The sequence below is a fragment of the Salvelinus namaycush genome, chromosome 32 (assembly GCF_016432855.1).
Source record: "Salvelinus namaycush isolate Seneca chromosome 32, SaNama_1.0, whole genome shotgun sequence".
In the NCBI taxonomy this organism is placed as follows: domain Eukaryota; kingdom Metazoa; phylum Chordata; class Actinopteri; order Salmoniformes; family Salmonidae; genus Salvelinus; species Salvelinus namaycush.
The window spans coordinates 4,275,561-4,299,836 of NC_052338.1; the positions used below are offsets into that span (position 1 = coordinate 4,275,561).

A 24,276-nucleotide genomic window follows, 5' to 3' on the forward strand; every position below is an offset into this window, starting at 1 on the left:
CATCTGCATATGTCCGTTAGGGAACGCCTACCCTGAAGTGCAATAACTGAATTCACCTTTGTGCAACAACGCGATTTAAAAATAATTTTGCAAAGGGTGAAGTCTACAAATCGTAGTCCACTCTTTTCATAGCATATTTTAGTTTTGGGAACAGAACTGTATTGAAATGTTTAATCGATTACAACATTTGCAGAATGTCGGCCAAAATCCATCTTGTTCCATCTTCTTTCTACCATATTTGGTATTGAGTGGAAACGCCAAGCGGATGCTTCACATTTATACATCCGCTGAAATTTCTGTCTCATTGTTCTGTAGGAGCTCTTTGGGTTTGGTTTACGGAAACATTGGACACGTGTCGATTTAGCTGTTGCTTTTGCTACAGAAATTAATCTGAACTCTTTGCGAAAGTCCGAAGATTGCTCACCAATGCTCTGTAGTTGGCAGAGTGTGCGACTGGCGTTTGCCATTTTCTGCCATGTCAAAGCCCGTCAAAGTTTCCAAACCTGGAACGATAACTTTTTACCAGTTGGACAATAACAAAGTCTTTGACACCCCAAAATTAATGCAAGGACTCGAAGAAAACGCACCTGACATTTGTCGTTAGCAAGTTAGCTAGGTGGCTACATTTTAGCAGGTTATCTACTTAGGAAAAGTGTAAACTAGCTAGCTATTTTTTCCAAAACACTTTCTCGGTCACTTGTTCAAGAAAGTTCGCGCCTTTGATCCGGTAAAGGAGTGGCTCGTGAGTTGAGATGATTTTGAGAAAAATAACTGCGAGAACATGCAGAGTTTGGCTGTCTAGGGTGAGTCGTAAGCTATCTGAATAGTTAACCCTTTTAAATTGTAATACTGTTGCATTTGGAAGTTGTTTTGGTATGGGGAACCTCCCCCATACATACTTACAAACTTCCTATTTAGGTATGTTCTGGCTGGTCATGTTTTGATTGGCACATCACTCTAACGCCCTTATTTTCCTGCATCCTACCAGAAATACTTTAAACTGTCCAGATGTCTATGGAAAATGACCTATAATTAATTACAAAATGAGTTTTCCTTCCCAGAAAAATGTATTTATGCTGTGTTCATAACCAAGTGGGAAGGTGGTATTTACCACATACGTCTACGAAAAAACCGCATGAACGCTCTTCTCCCATATGCTGACCAGACGTCATTTACTAAGGAAATTACTTTTCTGCAGTTAAATGCAACAATTTGTTAATTAATTTGTTTACAAACATGATGGCTGTACTTTTAGTTTCTCAACTAGTTCAAAGCATGTGAATGCTTCCAACTGGTATTTCAAACCAAACTTTTTGTCACATGTGCTGAATACAACAGGTGTAGACCTAACTGTGAAATGCTTTCTTACAAGCCCTTAAGCCCTTAACCAACAATGCTGTTCAAGAAAGAGTTAAGAAAATATTCACAAAATAAACTGAAGTAACTATAACTAGGCTATATACAGGGGGTACCGGTACCAAGTCAATGTGCGGGAGTACAGGTTATTCTAGGTAATTTGCACATGTTGGTAGTGCGTACTGGACCGTACGCATTACCCTCTGTAGTGCCTTACGGTCAGATGCTGAGCAGTTGCCATACCAGGCGGGGATGCAACCGGTCAGGATGCTCTCGATGGTGCAGCTGTATAACCCTTTGAGGATCTGGGGACCCATGCCAAATCTTTTCAGTCTCCAGAGGGGGAAAAGGTGTTGTCATGCCCTCTTCATGACTGTCTTGGTGTGTTTGGACCATGATAGTTCATTGGTGTAGCAAGCATTTGAGGTGTTTTTTTAAAAAGTGTTTCTTTTTTATATATTTTTTCCACTTCTCTCCAATTTATGCTTTGGCCACTGATACGAGTTTAGGATGAATCAATAACAATATTTGGGTAGGAGTTAAAACAGAATATTATTTTCACTGACTGGACACTCAATTACTTTAAGAAATGAGGAGATGGGGAAAATCAATGAGGAGATTCCATTGAACTGTCCAGGTGACCCAAATGGGTGGACTTTGCACTGGGTAAAAAATGATTGCATTTGTTTTGGAACCAAGCTGCCTTCTGGGCGTGAGTCAAGTGCCTCGTTCTGGCTGACATAGGTTAATAAGCATGTAAAGTAATGAGTAGGATTTCTGTGTTTTCAAATCAAATGTATTTGGCACATACAGTTTACAGCAGGTATAAAAGGAAGGTGCAGTGAAATTCTTGCATGCTAGCTCCCTCAACATTGCAGTACAATAATCAATATCAATAATAAGAGTAGGGCTGTCCCCGACAAAATCTTGGTCGACCAAAAATCGTCTTTTGACCAATCGATTGTTCAAATTTATAAAAAATATATTTTTCCATATATAAACACCCTATGTGTTTTAATAAAATCAACTGTTTGATGAAAGACACAAATTACTCGAAGGAGCCAGAGAGAACCTTAACGTTACTCTCCTGAAGTTGCTGGTAGGCGTCGGCAAACTTTCTAATGGGGAATGCCAATTTATTTGGCCATTTCTACCGATCTGCGTGCCATTTATGGTTTCCATTTGCACATTTTCATGGAACAGTTTAATTTCATTTATTCATATTGTCATCTCAATCATTGTCTTGTGGTTAATCAAAATTATATCCAAATGAAAAGGATACATTTTAGGTTTAACTTCTATTGCCAACAATGTAAAAATTGCCTATAAAGCAAACAAATAAAAACACTGCAACCTGCAGGTAGAAAATATCCTGATAAATCACATTGGCTACTTAACCCTGTCTGCAATGAACTTGAAACAATGTATAAACTATTAACTTGGGTCTGGCCAGAAGCTGGTGCTACCAAACTTGCAGCATTGTATAAAATATTCTGGGCCCACAGATTTTCCTGTGCCAGTGAGCTCGGGACAGACACAGCTGTAGGCTATTTGCTCAAGGGATAAGAAGTAATCCGGTAGGCCAATTTTTTTATGGCGTTTCTACTGGCTCAGAGTATAACTTTTTTCCCTTTCACGCTGAGTGGTTATCTAAGGGGAGAGCGCTGGAAAGACAATGACAGGAGCGCTCCAAACAAAAGACAATGACTAAATTGACAAAACTTGTAAATATAATGAAATAAACAAACTTGGTTCTCACAAGTGTAGCATAGGTTGTGCGCTCTGCAAACAACGTGTCTACTCCTACAATGAGAACGATAAAAGACTGGAATAATAATATTTTGAATGCTTTAACAGACATTACCATAACCAAACAAACATTGTAGATTAGACCATAGGAATTAATGGTAAATGTACTACTGGTGATATATGGAATGGAGAATTGATAGATTCAAATTGATTGTTAGGGTCTTTCAAATGGAATCCGCAGACTGCGAGTTGAAGATACTTTTACTAAGAGTATTAGTAATTATTTGACTGACCAGGTCTCTCCAGATCTCCCAACAATTCTATTTCTAGGGTCAATTTAATATTACCGTTATGCTAACCCTACTTGAGGGCAATACCAGAACAAATGGTCTATTGATTCTGTATCCTCACAACAAAATCTGCAGAGCTGCGATGGTTGTATGCCCCAATTATCAACAATTTGTTGGTGGCAAGAATTCTGTACAATGATTTTAGCTGAAAAGCACCAAGTCTTGAATCTTGCAGCGTTTTACTCATACACCCTGTGCCATGGAATCGGTACATCATAAATATCTTCCCAGCTGTTTTGCAATCTGTATGGCACAACGGTCAACATCCTGGTCCTCAAATGAAACTGGTATACTTTCCTATTTATGTTATTTTTGTTCCTCAGACAGTTTTGATCCTTTATTGGGCAGACAAACCAGTTCCCTACCTCCTCCCGCTGCCTCCATTGTTTTGGGGTAATGCTGTGTAATCCATTGGTTGTAATCTTGGATTGAGCAGACCTTCCCATACAGTTCCGATAGCTCCATGAAAGACACAACTCTACCGTTTCAATTTACAATATCATTTAAAAACAAAATACCCTTTACAAACATTTTCCATAAGTACAAGTAATTTATCAATCAACACATTTGAGTTCAACCATAATATTTGTTGTGATATTTGTTCTGTTTTTTCTGGCGGATGAAATTGAAACCAGCTCTGCAACGCTTGTTTAAAAAAAAAAAAGAGTTTTTTTTTTCAAAGTATATCATTTTCAATTAATCGAAAATGAGACATGGCAATCGGCAAAAGGCCATTTTTAAACAAAGGATGGGCGTTTCTTAGTAATCTACTTGAGAACCATTTTGGATTCAAGTAAAACTTTTGTATAAGTGAAGCTTTTAGAGAGGGGTTTAGTGCTTTTATATTTAATCATCTCAACCCACCCAGTTCATATTCATTATATAGATAGACACGCTTTATCTTGTCTGGTTTAGCATCCCAGATAAAGTTAAATATTTTTTGCTCATGATTTGAAAAAACGAATTGTCAGGAGTAGCTAGCGCCATAAGTGGGTAAACTGAGATATGACTAAGGAGTTAATCGGTGTAATTTCCCATAAATAGACAGGTATTTACCTCTCCATGGCTGTAGGATCTTGTCTATGTTTACTAGTTTTCTATTGAAATTCATTGTGGAGAGCTCATTTTGTGTATATATGTACAGTTGAAGTCAGAAGTTTACATACACCTTAGCCAAATACATTTAAACTCAGTTTTTCACAATTCCTGACATTTAATCCTAGTAAACATTTCCTGTCTTAGGTCAGTTAGGATCACCACTTTATTTTAAGAATGTGGAATGTCAGAATAATAGTAGAGAATCATTTTTTTCAGCTTTTATTTCTTTCATCACATTCCCAGTGGGTCAGAAGTTTACATACACTCAATGAGTATTTGGTAGCATTGCCTTTAAATTGTTTAGCTTGGGTCAAATGTTTCGAGTAGAGGTCGACAGATTAATCGGAATGTCCGATTTTAATTAGGGCCGATTTTCAAGTTTTCATAACAATCGATAATCAGCATTTTTGGACACCGATCATGGCCGATTACATTGCACTCCGAGGAGACTGCGTGGCAGGTTGACTACCTGTTATGCGAGTGCAGCAAGGAGCCAAGGTAAGGTGCTAGCTAGCATTAAACGTATCTTATAAAAAAACTATCAATCTTAACATAATCACTAGTTAACTACACATGGTTGATGATATTACTAGTTTATCTAGCTTGTCCTGCGTTGCATATAATCGATGCGGTGCCTGTTAATTTATCATTGAATCACAGCTCACTTCGCCATTGAAGGTTGTGCAATGTAACAGAAATATTTAGACTTATGGATGCCACCCGTTCGATAAAATACACAACGGTTCCGTATTTCACTGAAAGAATAAACGTTTTGTTTTCGAAATGATAGTTTCCGGATTTGACCATATTAATGACCTAAGGCTCGTATTTCTGTGTGTTATTATATTATAATTAAGTCTATGATTTGATAGAGCAGTCTGACTGAGCGATGGTGGGCACCAGCAGGCTCGTAAGCATTCATTCAAACAGCACTTTCCCGCGTTTGCCAGCAGCTCTTCGCAATGCTTCAAGCATTGCACTGTTTATGACTTCAAGCCTATCAACTCCCGAGATTAGGCTGGCAATACTAAAGTACCTATTAGAACATCCAATAGTCAAAGGTATATGAAATACAAATGGTATAGAGAGAAATTGTCCTATAATAACTACAACCTAAAACTTCTTACCTGGGAATATTGAAGACTCATGTTAAAAGGAACCACCAGCTTTCATATGTTCTCATGTTCTGAGCAAGGAACTTAAACATTAGCTTTTTTACATGGCACGTATTGCACTTTTACTTTCTTCTCCAACACTTTGTTTTTGCATTATTTAAACCAAGTTGAACATGTTTAATTATTTGAGACTAAATTGATTTTATTGATGTATTATATTAAGTTAAAATAAGTGTTCATTCAGTATTGTTGTAATTGTCATTATTTCATATATATATATATATATATAAAAATCGTCTGATTAACCTGTATCGGCTTTTTTTGGTCCTCCAATAATCGGTATCGGCGTTGAAAAATCATAATCGATCGACCTCTAGTTTCGGGTAGCCTTCCACAAGCTTCCCACAATAAGTTGAGTGAATTTTGGCCCATTCCTCCTGACAGAGCTTGTGTAACTGCGTCAGGTGTGTAGGCCTCCTTGCTCACACACACTTTTTCAGTTCTGCCCACACATTTTCTATAGGATTGAGGTCAGGGCCTTGTGATGGCCACTCCAATACCTTGACTTTGTTGTCCTTAAGCCATTTTGCCACAACTTTAGAACTATGCTTGGGGTCATTGTCCATTTGGAAGACCCATTTGCGACCAAGCTTTAACTTCCTGACTGATGTCTTGAGATGTTGCTTCAATATATCCACACAATTTCCCTTCCTCATGATGCTGTCTATTTTGTGAAGTACACCAATCCATCCTGCAGCAAAGCACCCCCACAACATGATGCTGCCACCCTCATGCTTCACGGTTGGGTTGGTGTTCTTCGGCTTGCAAGCGTCCCCCTTTTTCCTCCAAACATAACGATGGTCATTATGGCCAAACAGTTCTATTTTTGTTCCATCAGACCAGAGGACATTTCTCCAAAAAGTATGAATTTTGTCCCCATGTGCAGTTGCAAACCATAGTCTGGCTTTTTTATAGTGGTTTTGGAGCAGTGGCTTCTTCCTTGCCGAGCGGTCTTTCAGGTTATGTCGATATAGGACTCGTTTTACTGTGGATATAGATACTTCTGTACCTGTTTTCTCCAGCATCTTCACAAGGTTCTTTGCTGCTGTTCTGGGATTGATTTGCACTTTTCGCACCATAGTACATTCATCTCTAGGAGACAGAACGCATCTCCTTCCTGAGAGGTATGACTGCTGCGTTGTCCCATGGTTTTATACTTGCGTACTATTGTTTGTACAGATGAATGTGGTACCTTCAGCCGTTTGGAAATTGCTCTCAAGGATGAACCAGACTTGTGGAGGTCTACACTTTTTTTCCCTGAGGTCTTGGCTGATTTCTGTTGATTTTCCCATGATGTCAAGCAAAGAGGCACTGAGTTTGAAGGTAGGCCTTGAAATACAGCCACTGGTACACCTCTAATTGACTCAAATGATGTCAATTAGCCTATCAGAAGCTTCTAAAGCCATGACATCATTTTCTGGAATTTTCCAAGTTGTTTAAAGGCACAGTCAACTTAGTGTATGTAAACTTCTGACCCACTATAATTGTGATACAGTGAATTAAAAGTAAAATAATCTGTCTGTAAACAATTGTTGGAAAAATTTCTTGTCATGCTCAAAGTAGATTTCCTGACCGACTTACCAAAACTATAGTTTGTTAACAAGTAATTTATGGAGTGGTTGAAAAATGAGTTTTAATGACTTCAACCTAAGTGTATGTAAACTTTCGACTTCAACTGTATATGTTAAGGATACGAAGTATGTCTACTTCACCGTCAGCCCATTTTATAGGTAAACTGCAGGGTAATGTAAAAGTCGTTTTTTTAAAGATCCGATACTTATCGTAATTAGGTTTTACTCCAGCGAAGCCAGAAAAGTTATCTAGAGCTTCCTTGAGACATTACAGGGATCTAGCTTGCAGACTTAATGTAAAGCTTGAGTCATCGGTATACATGGACGCCTTTGTTTTTAAACCTTGAATTCTAATCCTCTTTTATTTGATCTGATTTCAATATCTCGCATTTTGATGGCCATAAAGAATAGATATGGTGACATCGGACACCCATGTTTATCGCCTCTTGACAGTTCAAAACTCTTTGAAGTATTTACTATTTACACCTGGGGTTTCAATACTTTACTTTTACCCACTGAAAAAGAGACTAACCGAAATTGAAAAAATCCAGGCATTTATATATGAAATCCAGTCTTACTTTATCCAAGGCCTTTTCAAAATCTGCTGTGAATACCAGGCTTGGCTTCTTAGATGTTTAATTTTCTAGTATTTCTAGTAGTCGTATATTATCTCCAATGTATCGTCCATGTTAAAAACCTGTCTGATCAGGATGAACAATACCTGGTAAAAAACTTTTTTAATTCGGAGTGCTATGCATTTTGCTAGTATTTTTGGATCACAACATTGAAGTGAAAGAGGCCTCCATTTTTTTGCCATCGAGGTCTTGTTTTAATAATAGTGAAATCAGACCTTCCTGCTGAGTACCTGACAGACTACCACAGTAGTTAAACAAGCTACTAATGGAGTATATAAACAAAAGGCTTGATATACCTTGGAGTACTGGGATGATGGACGAGTTTCCCTCTAGCAATTAGTTGGAGGGGCGTTCAAGTGAATATTTCCCAGTCGTAATTTGGTAAATACCAGCATACGAGATGTTGTGAATGCAGCATTAGTCGAGAAACCTGCCTATTTCCCTCGAAAGGACGGAAGATATACGATATTACAGAGAACAAGTTTATTATCTCACATCTCGGAAAAGATTTGTGATGTGCTTCTTGTTCACGTAATTCATGCTAATGTTGGGTTTTTTAGCTAGCGCCCAATTTGACTCCTTGTAGGAGTGTACCCAGAATGCACCGCGTGGCAACATTGACAACGTAGGGTAACGTACACAACGTATCAAATGGAGTATTTCAGATGCTACGCTCCCTAGGTGGGTGACCCCGAAATAGCCCTGGGTGACCCAAATAACAAATGTTCAAACTTTATTTTTGTTCAAATATCAACTCATCTCATTACTTATACTGACTAGACTCAACATTGTTTATCTGGACATACATGTAGGTTGTGTCTGGATCCAGCCAGGAGAGATGCTTCTCCTCCTCCGTGCCCGCCCAGCCGGTACCCCCGCTGGCCCAGACTCTGCAGGGGTACCTACGAGCCCTGGAGCCCCTGATACCTGAAGAAGAGCTGGTCCACACCCGCAAGAATATCCAAAAGTTTTGCGGAGAGGGGGGACTCGGTCCGCAACTTCAAGAGGGACTGGAGAGACGAGCTAGACACTCAAACAATTGGGTATGCAAACAATGTGGGAAATTATGCACAATTTGTAACCGACGTAAATAGACTGAGATAAGAAAATATCAGTGGGGTGCTGGATTTTGGATGACACTTTATAGTACACACAATGCATGGTGCTAATTTGAGTTTCACTCTGATGGCTCAGTGTCTTTCCACAGCTGCCCTCCTTTCTGGACTGTACTGCATGATTGATAGTTGTTTTGCTGTTGTCCTTTCCCCTGTCCTCTACTGTAGATATCCGACTGGTGGGTGCAGTGGGCGTACCTGGAGAGCAGACAGCCCCTGCCCGTGCATTCTAACCCGGCCATCTCCCTGCCCAAGCGGGACTTCTCAGACTGGAGGGGCCAGCTTGTGTGAGTGCCAGCCAGCAACATACGGGCATAGCTGTATGCACTATGTGCCTGTGAGATACTAAAGAGGAGCAGGCTGGTTTGCTGAATGTACACAGTCACCAGTGTTGACATGATCTGGTTGGATGATGTTGTACACTCACTCAGCATTTGTACCTGTGGATTTGCTGAGTACAGAGTGAGAACAACTTAGTCGGTCCAACTACTGACAAAAAAAAACAGATTGTATTTACATATGTTTTCAGACCCTTTGCTATGAGACTCGAAATTGAGCTCAGGTGCACCCTGTTGATTGGAGTCCACCTGTGGTAAATTCAATTGATTGGACATGATTTGGAAAGGCGCACATCTGTCTATATAAGGTCCCAGAGTTGCCCGTGCATGTCAGGGCAAAAAGTAAGCCATGAGGTCGAAGAAACTGTCCGTAGAGCTCCGAGACAGGATTGTGTCGAGGCACAGATCTGGGAAAGGGTACCAAAACATTTCTGCAGCATTGAAGGTTCCCAAGAACACAGTGGCCTCCATCATTCTTAAATGGAAGAAGTTTGGAACCACCAAGACTCCCTAGAGCTGGCCACCCAGCCAAACTGAGCAATCAGAGGAGAAGGGCCTTGATCAAGGAGGTGACCAAGAACCCGATGGTCACTCTGACAGAGCTCCAGAGTTCCTCTGTGGAGATGGGAGAACCTTCCAGAAGGACAACCATCTCTGCAGCAATCCACTAATCAGGCCTTTATGCTAGAGTGGCTAGACGTAAGCCACTCCTCAGTAAAAGGCACATGACAGCCCGCTTGGAGTTTGCCAAAAGGCACCTAAAGGACTCTCAGACCATGAAACAGGATTCTCTTGTCTGATGAATCCAAGATTAAACTCTTTGGCCTGAATGCCAAGCGTAATGTCTGGAGGAAACCTGGCACCATCCATACGATTAAGCATGGTGGTGGTAGCATCATGCTGTGGGGATGTTTTTCAGTGGCTGGGACTTGGAGAACTGGCAGGATCGAGGGAAAGATGAACAGAGCAAAGTACAGTGAGATCCTTGATGAAAACCTGCTCCAGAGCGCTCAGGATCTCAGACTGGGGCAAAGGTTCACCTTCCAACAGGACAACGACACTAAACACACAGCCAAGACAACGCAGGAGTGGCTTCAGAAAAAGTCTCTGAATGTCCTTGAGTGGCCTATCTAGAGCCCGGACTTGAACCTGATCGAACATCTCTGGAGAAACCTGAAAATAGCTGTGCAGCAACACTTCCCATCCAACCTGACCGAGCTTGAAAGGATCTGCAGAGAAGAATGGGAGATCCTCCCCAAATACAGGTGTGCCATGCTTTTAGCGTCATACCCAAGACTCAAGGCTGTAATCACTGCCAAAGGTGCTTCAACAAAGTATTGAGTAAATATAAATTTGCAAAAATGTCTAAAAACCTGTTTTTGCATTGTCACTAAGGGATATTGTGTGTAGATTGATAAAGGGAAAATAAACTATTGAATCCATTTTCGAATAAGGCTGTAACGTAACAAAATGTGGGAAAAGTCAAGGGGTCGGAATACTTTCCGAATGTTATTTCATACATCTTTATCCTATCTATAGCTGTAGGAAATGTGAGGAACTTTGAACAGTTCCACCCCATTTTATGATAATGCACAAGTTGTATGTTGCAAGGTGAAGTTTGATTTGCATTGAACAAACAGTACTCTGGCTGGGCCATTCTCTAACATCTTTTGTGTCGACCCAGGTTTGCATCCAAGCTGATTGCTGCTGCACTCGATTTCAAAAATGTAGTAGACAAGTAAGTGCCATTTCAAGATTGTACTGTACATACACGCCGTCTTAGACCTGAAGCATTAATATTAGCTACATAGTACTGACCAGTTTTTCCAAGTCATGTTTCACCAAATGGTGAACCATTTTAATATTTGTATCCTAGGTTGCAGACACTCTCTCACAGCTATTTTAGGGCTTTAACCTTTTACCTCTGTGTTGGCCTGTATGCTTTGGTTTATATACCCAGTCTAAATTTATTACGGCATACTGTCAGTAACTGTATCTGCATGCTTTCTCTCGCTCTCTCTCTCTGTGTGTATCTCAGTGGCCGTCTGCCAGTGGAGTACATGCGGGGCCAGCCACTCTGTATGGAGCTCTTTCCCCTCCTCTTCTCATCCTGTCGGATCCCAGGCCGCAAACACGACACCATCACCCATCACAGCCGTGCCCGCCACATCACAGTGGTGAGGAACTACCAGGTGAGCTTGACCCACAGTAAGCATCACTGACTATATGGCTGTGGTCAGAAGAGGATTTAACGTATTATTATTTTTTCAAGATGAGAGCGGCTACACAGAGCTAAGGGGTCAACTCCAATTAATCCCATATTACAGACTAATAAACATGGCAATGATACCCAACATTAATGATACCCAATCAAATGTATTTTATAAAGCCCTTTTTACAACAGCAGTTGTCAAAGTGCTTTACAGATACCCAGCCTCAAACCCCTTAGAGCAAGCAATGCAGACTCACAAGCAAAATGGCTAGGAAAAACTCCCTAGAAGTCAGGAACCTAGGAAGAAACCTAAAGAGGAACCGGGCTCAGAGCGGTGGGTGGCCTGTCCTCTTCTGGCTGTGCTGGGTGTAGATTTAAGAGTACGTTAACGTTTAAAAGTAATTCAAGACATTGAAACGTTCATAGATGACCAGCAAGGTCAAATAATATTCATGGTGGCAATAGAGGGCAGAGCTTTTTCTGCATAGAAAAAGCCTTACGGGTTTTTTCGGGCCGCCTAAGTCCAAACTAAAAATATATAATAATTGGGACAGGGACACCTATGAATCATTAAGCTAGGTAGTCCTGAGGTACGGTCGTAGGGCTCAGGTCCTCCGGGAGGGGAGTTAGTGAGAGGATGCCTAAGATAGGGTTTTCGTTGGGAAGATGTGGCGTTGGACATTTGAATGTTGATCACCTATTATTCACGTAAGCGTAGCTATGCTCAAATGTTTGTTTCATAATGCAATTAGCTGGAAAACACTGTCAAAAGCGCACTGCGTATGCAAGCAGATTTCATGTCACATAGATGAAAATATCCATTAGACATTTAGAAAGGGAGATCTAAAGATGCAACAACTAGCATGGTTTGCTAATATGACTATTGTGCCTTTGGCCACTGGACAATGAAAGAAAGTTGATTTGAAAATCAATAGAACATGACAGAAATGGGCAACTGGTTTAAATGGCATGTGGAAGTCTATAAAATAATTGACTCCACGTTTCTATGGTCAGATTTTGTCTCGGCTACTTTGAAGCAAAGCTGGGGATGTCGGGAGGCCCTGTCCGAGGTTACCCCTGGATGGGGCAAACCTGGCAACATATCACCCCACCCACTTTGCCAAAGCACAGCCCCCACACCATTTAAGGAATATCAACAGACCACTCACTTACTACCCTGAAAACAAAGGCAGAATATAGTCCATGAAGATCTCCCCACCGCACGAGCCAGAGGAATAATGTGATGGAATTATTTGGTTCTAGTCAAGATTCAAGCAGCTGTATTCTGCACTAACTGAAGTTTATTTAGGCCTAGTGCCATATCCGGGTAGCTTGAAAGTAGGGCATTGCAGTAATCTAACCTTGAAGTGACAAAAGCATGGATTAGCTTTTCCACATCACACTTACATTTTCAATTCTCTTTTCTGTCCCACCTAGTTCTTTCAGATGGACGTATACAACAGTGATGGCTCTCGGATGACCGAGAGCCAGATCCACGCCCAGCTTCTGCGAATCAGGGCTGAGTCCTGGAAGACGGACAAGGAGCCAATGGGCATCCTGACCAGCGAGCATCGCCAGACCTGGGGCCAGGCCTACAGCCGCCTGCTCAAAGGTAGACATGATAGACACAGCATTATACTATACATACCCATAAACATACCCATAGTATGGGACGTCCAGGCTGTGTGACGCAGAGGACCACACTGTTTTCAAATACATGTTGCTAGTAATGTCCGCACAGGCGTGCAGTAACCCAGAGACTGCCGCACAGATGAAATATCGGCCCACATAGAGGCGCACGAGATTGAACTTCACTCAACTTTCTAGAGTTTTCCCTGTTAACACTATCAATGTTTCCCTTTACTGTGGCAATTGTGAGCGAATCAATGCAATATTAGTCACTTTCAATGCAACATACTGAAACAAAGCAAACTATGCAAGATATTTTGCTGGATGCAGAACGCTTCGGAGTAGGATTGTATTGCGCACTACTCAGTCCTTATTAATCTACACAGACCGGTGGGCGTAACTGATCAGAGCTGCAGTAGGTCTGTGTGGATCTGTGCCGTTTATTTGCTTTGTCTCTTCACCTTTTTTTTCATGCTCTCTCTCTTTTACTTACCCAGATAAATTGAACAAGGAGTCAGTGCGAGCGATTGAGAAGGGTCTTTTCACCTTGTGTCTGGACTCTCCAGTCATGAGGGTCTCAGATGAAAAGTATGAGCCACAATATTCTTTTCTCATCCTGTATGTTACTATTTTTCAACTTGAATGCAAGTTGCTGTACAGTATGAATACATTTTGCTCAGTTATGTTTGACACACCAGGGACTTCATTGATTACAGATGTGTTTTTTGGATTATTAGATTTAATTAGTCATGAAGTTCTGTGTTACTTTGACTGACAGGTACTCCAGTCGCATGGCAGCTCAAATCCTGCATGGGGGCGGGACACACTCGAACAGCGGCAATCGTTGGTTTGACAAAACACTGCAGGTGAGTGGAGCAGTAGAATTATCCAAATGACCCAACCAATCATAGATCACATACTTGTGTATTGTAAGTCCATATGGGCTGGGCACCAAATGCTGTATAACACTGAAATAAAATAAACAATTAACATAAATGATCATGGACTGAGCAACAATTGTTGGTTAAACTAATTAGTTACCTTTCTCTTCCACTATTCCTCCTCCTCTGGTAGTTTGTGGTGGGTGAGGATGGCTCATGGGGGCTTCTGTATGAGCAGGCCACGGCTGAAGGTCCACCAATAGCTACTCTTCTGGATCACATTCTACAATACTGGTGAGATGAGACAGGGGAGGGTCTTGTCTACTTTTGCTGCATTACTTACTCAATTACATACTGTGTGTATACGGTATTCATCTCAGTTTCTCTGCTCAATTACATACTGTGTGTATACGGTATTCATCTCAGTTTCTCTGCTCAATTGCATACTCTGTGTATACGGTATTCATCTCAGTTTCTCTGCTCAATTACATACTCTGTGTATACGGTATTCATCTCAGTTTCTCTGCTCAATTACATACTGTGTGTATACGGTATTCATCTCAGTTTCTCTGCTCAATTACATACTGTGTGTATACGGTATTCATCTCAGTTTCTCTGCTCAATTACATACTGTGTGTATACGGTATTCATCTCAGTTTCTCTGCTCAATTACATACTGTGTGTATACGGTATTCATCTCAGTTTCTCTGCTCAATTACATACTGTGTGTATACGGTATTCATCTCAGTTTCTCTGCTCAATTACATACTGTGTGTATACGGTATTCATCTCAGTTTCTCTGCTCAATTACATACTGTGTGTATACGGTATTCATCTCAGTTTCTCTGCTCAATTACATACTGTGTGTATACGGTATTCATCTCAGTTTCTCTGCTCAATTACATACTCTGTGTATACGGTATTCATCTCAGTTTCTCTGCTCAATTACATACTCTGTGTATACGGTATTCATCTCAGTTTCTCTGCTCAATTACATACTGTGTGTATACGGTATTCATCTCAGTTTCTCTGCTCAATTACATACTGTGTGTATACGGTATTCATCTCAGTTTCTCTGCTCAATTACATACTGTGTGTATACGGTATTCATCTCAGTTTCTCTGCTCAATTACATACTGTGTGTATACGGTATTCATCTCAGTTTCTCTGCTCAATTACATACTGTGTGTATACGGTATTCATCTCAGTTTCTCTGCTCAATTACATACTGTGTGTATACGGTATTCATCTCAGTTTCTCTGCTCAATTACATACTGTGTGTATACGGTATTCATCTCAGTTTCTCTGCTCAATTACATACTGTGTGTATACGGTATTCCTCTCAGTTTCTCTGCTCAATTACATACTGTGTGTATACGGTATTCCTCTCAGTTTCTCTGCTCAATTACATACTGTGTGTATACGGTGTTCCTCTCAGTTTCTCTGCTCAATTACATACTGTGTGTATACGGTATTCATCTCAGTTTCTCTGCTCAATTACATACTGTGTGTATACGGTATTCATCTCAGTTTCTCTGCTCAATTACATACTGTGTGTATACGGTATTCATCTCAGTTTCTCATCATTTCAAAATACTTGTAGTTGAGTTTTATCGGAAGAAAAACAATGAGTCAGTTGATTAAAAAACACACAATGCCAATTAACATTTCCCATCGTTCCTCTCTCTGCAGTAAGAAACCGGACCCAAAGAAAACCCCTTTGATCCCACTTCAGATGCCCAAGAAGCTTTACTTCAACATTGACCGTGAGATTAAGAGAGATATCGAGCATGCCAAGCAAAACCTTGATATGTGAGTTTGCATGCCCTTAGCATTTATTATCATGCATTGTTTCATTACTCCTGTGTTATTATATATCATAGTCTTTATTTGATCTAAATATGTGACTCGTTTCAGGAAACTAGGCATATGTCGTGCGTCACTACACAGGAGAGGCATTTGAACGTAAATTATTATTTTTTAATCTAAATGCATTTTTTGGCAGAAATGCCTTCTGGAACGTGTGAACTTTCATGTGCCTTTTTAATAACAAACTTGTTTGCCATCTGTAAATACAAATACAATTGGGAAATTACAAGCCTAGTTGGTGTAGCCACGGAAAAAGTCAGGAACCTTCCCGCTAGCAATGATTGGCTGAGATAACGGATGGGCTGGACATGCAGTGATATGAATTCGGATTGGTCTGCCATGTAGCACGCTTTTGTCTATAACATGAGCTGCTCAGTATGTGTAGGTAATCCTTTCTAATGCTGGTTTTTTGAAAGATATCATGAAGAACTGCAAAAGTTTTGCTAATGCTCTACACTTTCTGGAGGACCGAGTTTTGAAATCAGTAGCCTGTCCGGTGGAAGCAGAGTTAAGTAGATGGAGAAAATTCTGGCATTTGATTGCAAATATGCGGAAGGAGTCAAAGAGAACACACGAGGCCCCCAAGTGGCGCAGCGGTCTACGGTGTCACTACAAACCCAGGTTCGATTCCAGGCTGTGTCGCAGCCGGCCACCACCAGGAGACGCATGAGGTGGCGCACAATTGGCCCAGCGTCGTCAGGGTTATGGGAGGGTTTGTTCTTGTCCCTTTGGACTCTAGAGACTCTTTGTGGCAGGCCGGGCGCATGCATACTGACTTCGGTCACCAGTTGTATGCTGTTTCCTCCGACACATTGGTGCAGTTGGCTTCCGGGTTAAGCGAGCAGTGTGTCAAGAAGCAGTGCGGCTTGGCAGGGTCGTGTTTTGGAAGATGCATTGCTCTCGACCTTCGCTTCTCCCAAGTCCGTACGGGAGTTGCAGCGATGGAATAAGACTAACTAACAATTGGCTATCATGAAATTGGGGAGAAAAATGGGTAAAAAGCATTGCTTTTATTTGACATATTAGTTAGTAGGCCAAACTGTTTTCGTAAAGACCGATTTTTGGGATGTCTTCTGGTCTGACTAACGGCTCTGTAGCTCTGTCACTTTCCACCGCAGATTTTTTTATGTTCATTAGATTGACGCACAGGTGCTTCAATAGACTTAAGGATTTTAATATGGTGCGCATACTGACTGGTTCAACACCTCCGACTACAGTACTAACACTGAGTGCATAAGTGTAGTTGGTGATACAGTACTACAATGATAAGAAGCGGCCCCTGTGTAGTCAATGTTTGCTTTGCTATGAACTTCAACACGACTCAGCTGAAATGAAAGTGACATGGACCAAAGCAAATGGAGTGTAAACACGATTAGCTGCCCTAAGTGTTGCTGTAACCATGACAAAACACGGTCAGCAGCGTAAGAAGGCTTTAGTGCCTCCTGACCTACTCATTCTATTTTAAGTAATTGTTTGTGATCTGAGCTGGCTGTGTTTTCCTGGGTTCAGCACATGTGCTGCCATCCTGTGGCTAAACTGACAACTGTCGATACATTTCTATCCCAATGGAGTGAAGAGTAATCTTTATAATTTGAATTCAACAACTAACCTGGGCCCGTATTCATAAATTGTCTGAGCAAGAGAGCTGATCAGTTCCATTCATTGTAATCTACACGGCAAAAACTGATCCTAGATCAGCACTCCTACTCTGATGCTTTATTAATGGAGTATGAATTTGTCTCCCCCCCCCCAGATTGATCAATGACCTGGATATCCGCTGCTTCAACTTCCAGAGGTTTGGGAAGGAGTTGCCCAAACAGCACAACCTGAGTCCCAACTCCTTCATCCAGGTGGCACTGCAGCTGGCCTACTACAAGTGAGCTCATAGGAATCACTTACAAAGGGCATTCGGCCTCAAACTAGGATACCGTATGCAATAATAAGGAAATGATGTGTGCAGTTCATGTTTTCAAACTGTGGTACTGATTTTCATAGACATGCTAGTACATTTTCACACGAGGCATTAAATTCTCGTGGTTAATAAATGAGACGATAAATGTTCTTGGCAGCCAAAGTTCTGACTGTGGAATATCTGCATTTTCAATTTTGTAAATGAGTTGTGATTAACAACAATCACTGTGTCCAAATTCAATACTTGGGTTGCGTTCAGTACAACAGAACTGTTTGCAATGAGGATATTCAACTGAAATAGTACTGTACTGAATGACCAGTTGAAAAAAACATTGTGATTATGGTGGCCCAGAGGGCAGTTAGCATACATATGGTGTGCTGCACGAGTTTTGCTATTTCAATGGTCACACCCATGTTGATAAGACCGCACCCACCAAACGGGAGCAAGCATACTTTAAAGGTTATTGATGAACGGTGCACCATTTTGGGGAAACGTGTCGTTCAGTTCAAAACGTCACGCACCACAGCAAACGTTAAAGCAAACTGAACACACCCCTGCTCTCCCTTTTCTCCTTCTCTCCATCAGAGTTCACAATGAGGTTTGTGCCTCCTGTGACATTGCCTCCCAGAGGATGTTTCGAGGGGGGCGCACAGACTACATCCGCTCTCCCACCAATCAAATGCTCAAGTTTGTGCTTACCTTTGATGACCCCTCTATCTCGGTGAGAAGCACTTTACTAAATAAAATGAATTATTATTACCAAAGTGTAGGCTACCCTCTGCCTGTTGGCTTCTTTGCATATTCAAGCCTGTCTCAAAATACAACCTTTAACCCTTTTAAGGCTTTCCTGGAGGATGGTTGGCCACACTTAGTAGCCTATATAAACTTAGTAGCCTATATATATTGCAACATAATTACAACCAAATACTTTCTTTATAAAAGAATTCCCTCATTCAATGAATTAGGGATCAAATGACTAAGTTAGGCTACTTCAAAGCAAGGTAACTAAGACATGCTTATCTATAATCTTGTAAGGCTAAAAATATTCCAGAGATCTCATTGACAGCATTTGAGTTATTTGTCTTTTTGGCTAATTTGAAGAATATTTTGAACAATGTTGATTACAGGGGAATCACAGCAGTTATTAACAAAGCCAACAATACATGGCAGCTTTACAGGGGATTTCTATTAATTGACATTGTTGATGCGTCTTGACGCTCTATTTGTGTGTTGCAGAGAGAGGCAAAGCTGGAATTACTCAGAGAGGCCATAGAGACATACGTCACTCTAACTGATCAGGTGACTACACCCAATGCTTCTGCTGCCATCGTCTCAGTAGTTTGTTTCACTTTTCTGTCATCTAATTACATCTGACCTTTTCTAAATTAGGCGCTCAAAGGACAATCCATCGACCGCCACCTGCTGGGCTTGAAGCTTCAGGCCATCGAGGAGGGACTGAGCGTGCCCAGACTGTTCATGGACACTGCTTATGGGCTGGCCACCCACTGGAAACTGAGAACAGGACAGGTAAAGTACAACTCCAGTGGAAGTTGACAAGATTGCAACATTCATTCCAATGACAGGATATAATTATGTAATCTAAAGGTGAGTGTCGAGTAATGCAAGATTATATTGGGTCTGTGTCCCTCTCTATTTACATGTAGTTTAGTATGGTATTTTTGTGCGCACTTGTAGCTTATCAAAGTCAACACAGTGCCATCGATCTAGCCAGATAATCCTGTTTACATCAGGGATTTGTCATAGTATTCAAGTCATTCATGTAATAAATTAATTCGAATGAATGGGCTCGCCTATTCATCAATGGGCTATGCATATTCATTCTGTATTGGGTATCAGCTGAGTGAGAATTGTTTTTTAAGTTAAATATTTTTATTGGTTTTCACATATTAATGATATGACATAACAATTTCATTCTTCAGGTGGGGGGAGGAAAGGTGGAGGTGTAACATAAATTCTCAAATAGGACTTCTTTCATACTGACATAAACAATCATTGGGAAAGGGGGATACCTAGTTAGTTGTACAACTGAAATGTGTCTTCCGCATTTAACCCAACTCCTCTGAATCAGAGAGGTGTGGCGTGCTGCCTTAATCGACATCCACGTCTTCAGCGCCGGGGGGGAACAGTGGATTAACTGCCTTGCTCAGGGGCAGAACGACAGATTTTTACCTTGTCAGCTCGGGGATTCGATCCAGAAACTTTTTGGTTACTGGCCCAACGCTCTAACCACTAGGCTACCGGCCTCCATAGCGAAGGAGCCAACCCCTCCCTCCCGGAGACCCATGCCCGTTCCCCCAGAATGGTGTGGGCGTATGTCTCTAAATTAAAAATATTAACGCAAGTAGACTGCTGATTGGCCAGCTCATTCTCCTCAGGAGCATGACATCATCTATGAAGAAAGAGCAAGCGTCTGTTTGAGATACAAGTTTGAGTATAGGATGAGTCAACAGCATTATTTGGGTTTGAGTTAACAGAATATGAACTTTTAAAAGTGAGATGTTTATTTTAACACATAATCATCTCCTACGTCAGCAATGTTTGAATTGGACTCAAGCGTGGCCGTTCCATCCCATCTGGAGTTTCGCTCCCAGCACATGCCCTCCCCCTCAGCTCCCGAACCCAGACATTGAAGATGTTGATAAATATCTTTGTTTGCTGGTGAACTAGGTCACGGCCAGTGCAGAGAGCCGCATGAATAAGGGTCCCCTGGAAGAGGGCCAAGCAGTCCTGGCCTCAAACAAATGGCCAGCACAATGTTTGCTTGAAAAAAATAAATATATATATAAATATAAATATAAACAATACCAGTCCAAAGTTTGGACACCTAGAATGCCAAGAGTGTGAAAAGCTGTCATCAAGGCAAAGGGTGGCTACTTTGAAGAATCTCAAATATAGAACATATTTTGATTTGTTGAATGCTATGATTTTTGGTGTCTACATGATTCCATATGTATTATTTCATAGTTGTGATGTCTTCACTATTATTCTAATTCTTATTCTGTAGAAAATAGCAAAAATAAAGAACCCCTTGACTGGTACTATACACAAGTATGTGAACGCCCATTCAAATTAGTGGATTCGGCTATTTCAGCCACACCCGTTGTTGACAGGTGTGTAAAATTGAGCACAACGCCATGCAATCTCCATAGACAAACGTTGGCAGTAGAATAGCCTTACTGTTGAAGAGCTCAGTGACGTTCAACGTGGCACCATCATAGGATGCCACCTTTCCAACAAGTCAGTTTGTCATATTTCTGCCCCGCTAGAGCTGGCCTGGTCAACTGAAAGTGCTGTTATTTTGAGCTGGAAACGTCTAGGAGCAACAACGGCTCAGCCGCGAAGTGGTAGGCCACACAAGCTTACAGAACGGGACTGCCGAGTGCTAAAGCGCACAGCGCGTACAATTAGTTGGTCCTCAGTTGCAACACTCACTACAGAGCTTCATGAAATGGGTTTCATTTCCGAGCAGCTACACACAAGCACGAGATCACCATGCGCAATGCCAAGCGTCGGCTGGAGTGGTGTAAAGCTCACTACCGTGTAAAGCTTTGTGATTGAGCCCTTTTACCAGAATAGTGTCCACAGTACTGGAATAGGGCTAAGTTATAAAGTTGCTAAACAAGTTGCAGATCTGCAAGTATGTGTCTTTTATTTATATATATATATTTATATAACGGCTTTTACCTGATGTTTGGCAATTACATTTTTTTTTATTGGTTAACAACACCTATCGTCTTGTGGGTACCATGTTCAGAAATGTTTGCAAGACACACATTTAGGGAACTATTGTGCAAACCAATTTAAAGTAAATCGTTTGATCTGTAAAAAATGCAATTATTTTTGCCACGTATGTCAAAGTAACTTTATACCCTGTCTTCCTTCTCTTCTCCCCAACTTCTCAACTATATTAACCCACTTACACTAGGTGCCTGCAAACACGGACAGTGTAATGTGTTTCGGACCTCTCGTTCCCGACGGATACGCTGTGTGCTACAACCCCCAGTCGGACCATGTCCACTTCTCCGTAACAGCCTTCAACTGCTGTGAGGAAACCCAGGCTGAGACACTGGCTGCCACACTGCACAGCACCCTCTGCCAGCTACAGGAGCTACTGCAGCCTACTGTATAGTGCTGTGCTATCTGACACAACAGGAGTGTGTATTCATCAGGCAACAAATATAAGAAAACTGACAAAACCAGCTCTTGTCCAATAAGAAACGCTCATGTTTCTTCAATACTTTTTAAGTTGTGTGCCCTAATGAATATAATCCAGGACTTAAATGAAAACCATCTGAGGTGCTAATGCTTTGATTAAAAAGGAATATTTGGCCTTTGATGTATGTGCTAGCATTAGCTTGATTTGCTGCTAGGTTTATGTTACTGTTTGTACTTAAGGGCAATTGAATACTATTGCTAGAACTGTTTTGTGTTCCTACTTTTTAAGGCCATAGCAGACTACTTAATAAGCTAGGTTTGTCTGGCTAGAGGTTTGTAATGCTTTATTGACCGGCGACGAAATAGATTTCACTGTATGTTATCTAATACCATCTGTGTTTTGTATGCAATTTGGCATCTTGTTTGCTGCAATGCTTTGGCAGTCCAATGGGAATGTCTGTCAACCGTCCAATCTGTCTATTACTTTCTCATTTTGTGGGCAGATTCCTGAAAAAAGACCATGTTAACAAACCATGCCTATATCTGCATAAAGCTGGAACTCTGAGTACTGTTGAGCTCCCCCTGGATGCACATCAGTTCTGTGTTTCTTCCTGTTCTTTTGTAATGCAGTTCCTTTTATTTACTTTGAAATTAATGTAGTTCTGCTATTTTGTTCAGCAGAGCTCTATTCATGCCCCAGCTTGTCCAGTTTTGTTAGTAAACTCATTTAGGTTCGGCCCTAATTTATGTGCTCTCTGTCACCTCGACCTGCATGGCAAATTGTCCAGGAACACAAGGAAAGGACAATAACCAAGGACTAGTCAGCCATACCCCCTCTGAGGGGAGAAAATGTTCATCTCTGTTTGAGTATTCAGAGGATTGACTGTTTAATGTGTGATTAATACCAAACATGGATACTATATTATTATAGTATTATTATATCAAACTTCTTTGCTGAGGATAGCTGATGCTATCTATACTGAGCAAAAATATAAACTCAATATGTAAAGTGTTGATCCCATGAGCTGAAATGACAGATCCCAGAAATTTTCCATATGCACAAAAAGCTTATTTCGCTCAAATTTTGTGCACAGATTTAATTACATCGCTATTTGTGAACATTTCTCCTTTGCCAGGATAATCCATCCACCTGACAGGTGTGGCATATCAAGAAGCTGATTAAAAAGCATGATCATTACACAGGTACACCTTGTGCTGGGAACAATAAAAGGCCACTAATGTGTGCAGTTTTGTCACACAACACAATGCCACAGATGTCTCAAGTTTTGAGGGAGCGTGCAATTGGTATGCTGACTGCAGGACTGTCCACAAGAGCTGTTGCCAGAGAATTTTATGTTAATTTCTCTACCATAAACTGCCTCAAATGTTGTTTTAAAGAATTTGGCAGTAAGTCCAACTGGCCTCACAACCGCAAACCACGCGTAACCTCGCCAGCCCAGGACCTCCACATCTGGCTTCTTCACTTGCAGGATCATCTAAGACCAGCCACCCGGACTGCTGATGAAACTCAAGTATTTCTGTCTAATAAAGCCCTTTTGTGGGGAAAAACTCCTGATTGGCAGATCTTGGTTCCCCAGTGGATGGGCCTGGCTATGCCCTCCCAGGCCCACCCATGGCTGCATCCCTTCCCAGTCATTAGGGCCTAATGAATTAATCCAATTGACTGATTTCCTTATGTGAACTGTAACTCAGTAAAATCATTGTTGCATGATCCATTTATATTTTTGTTCAGTATATATTCTTTGTTAATGTCAGTATTGCCTTGTAACTTAAGCTTTATGCCTTGTATGTGAATTCATTCATTTTGCAAAGTAATTAAATACACTTGTATTTAGAATTCCTTTCTCCGACATTTCTTGATTGCCGATTACTGTAACTCAACTATAGTGTTCTTGCATATTGCTATTTATCTTCTGGAGTCAGTTCATTTAGTGGGCTATTTTGCTTAGTCGTACTACGAGTCGCATGTGGGTTAAATATAATATACATACCAGTACCAGTCAAAAGTTTGGACTCGTTCAAGGGTTTTTTCTTTATTTTTACAATTTCTACGTTGTAGAATAATAGTGAAGACATCAACTATGAAATAACACGTATGGAATCATGTAACCAAAACAGTGTTCAACAAATCAAAATATATTTTAGATTCTTCAAAGTAGCCTCCCTTTGCCTTAATGACAGCTTTACAC

General features: G+C 41.0%; 1 protein-coding gene across 2 annotated transcripts; it reads left to right on the forward strand.

Annotated features, from left to right (window-relative positions):
• Window positions 1-312: 312 nt before the first annotated feature.
• Window positions 313-22,662, forward strand: cratb (carnitine O-acetyltransferase b). Of its 2 annotated transcripts, XM_038972023.1 has the most exons (15): window positions 313-803; window positions 8,747-8,977; window positions 9,218-9,336; window positions 11,072-11,125; window positions 11,426-11,579; window positions 13,037-13,211; window positions 13,726-13,816; window positions 14,007-14,094; window positions 14,303-14,403; window positions 15,802-15,921; window positions 17,732-17,854; window positions 18,476-18,611; window positions 19,127-19,189; window positions 19,280-19,417; window positions 21,837-22,662. In XM_038972023.1, the coding sequence occupies exons 1-15, from the start codon at window positions 753-755 to the stop codon at window positions 22,038-22,040; spliced, it is 1,848 nt and encodes a 615-aa protein (XP_038827951.1). In that variant the 5' UTR covers window positions 313-752; the 3' UTR covers window positions 22,041-22,662. The 2 variants fall into 2 exon arrangements, with proteins under 2 accessions (XP_038827951.1, XP_038827953.1); XM_038972025.1 differs by lacking the exons at window positions 313-803; window positions 8,747-8,977; window positions 9,218-9,336 and adding an exon at window positions 10,607-10,652.
• The last annotated feature ends 1,614 nt before the right edge of the window (window positions 22,663-24,276 follow it).

Excerpts from the sequence above, each read along its gene's own strand:
- cratb (XM_038972023.1), top strand. The coding sequence starts at position 753 with ATGATTTTGAGAAAAATAACTGCGAGAACATGCAGAGTTTGGCTGTCT. Across the intron at positions 9,337-11,071 it reads GACTGGAGGGGCCAGCTTGT|GTTTGCATCCAAGCTGATTG; the intron begins GTGAGTGCCAGC and ends GTGTCGACCCAG. Across the intron at positions 17,855-18,475 it reads CTGCAGCTGGCCTACTACAA|AGTTCACAATGAGGTTTGTG; the intron begins GTGAGCTCATAG and ends TCTCTCCATCAG.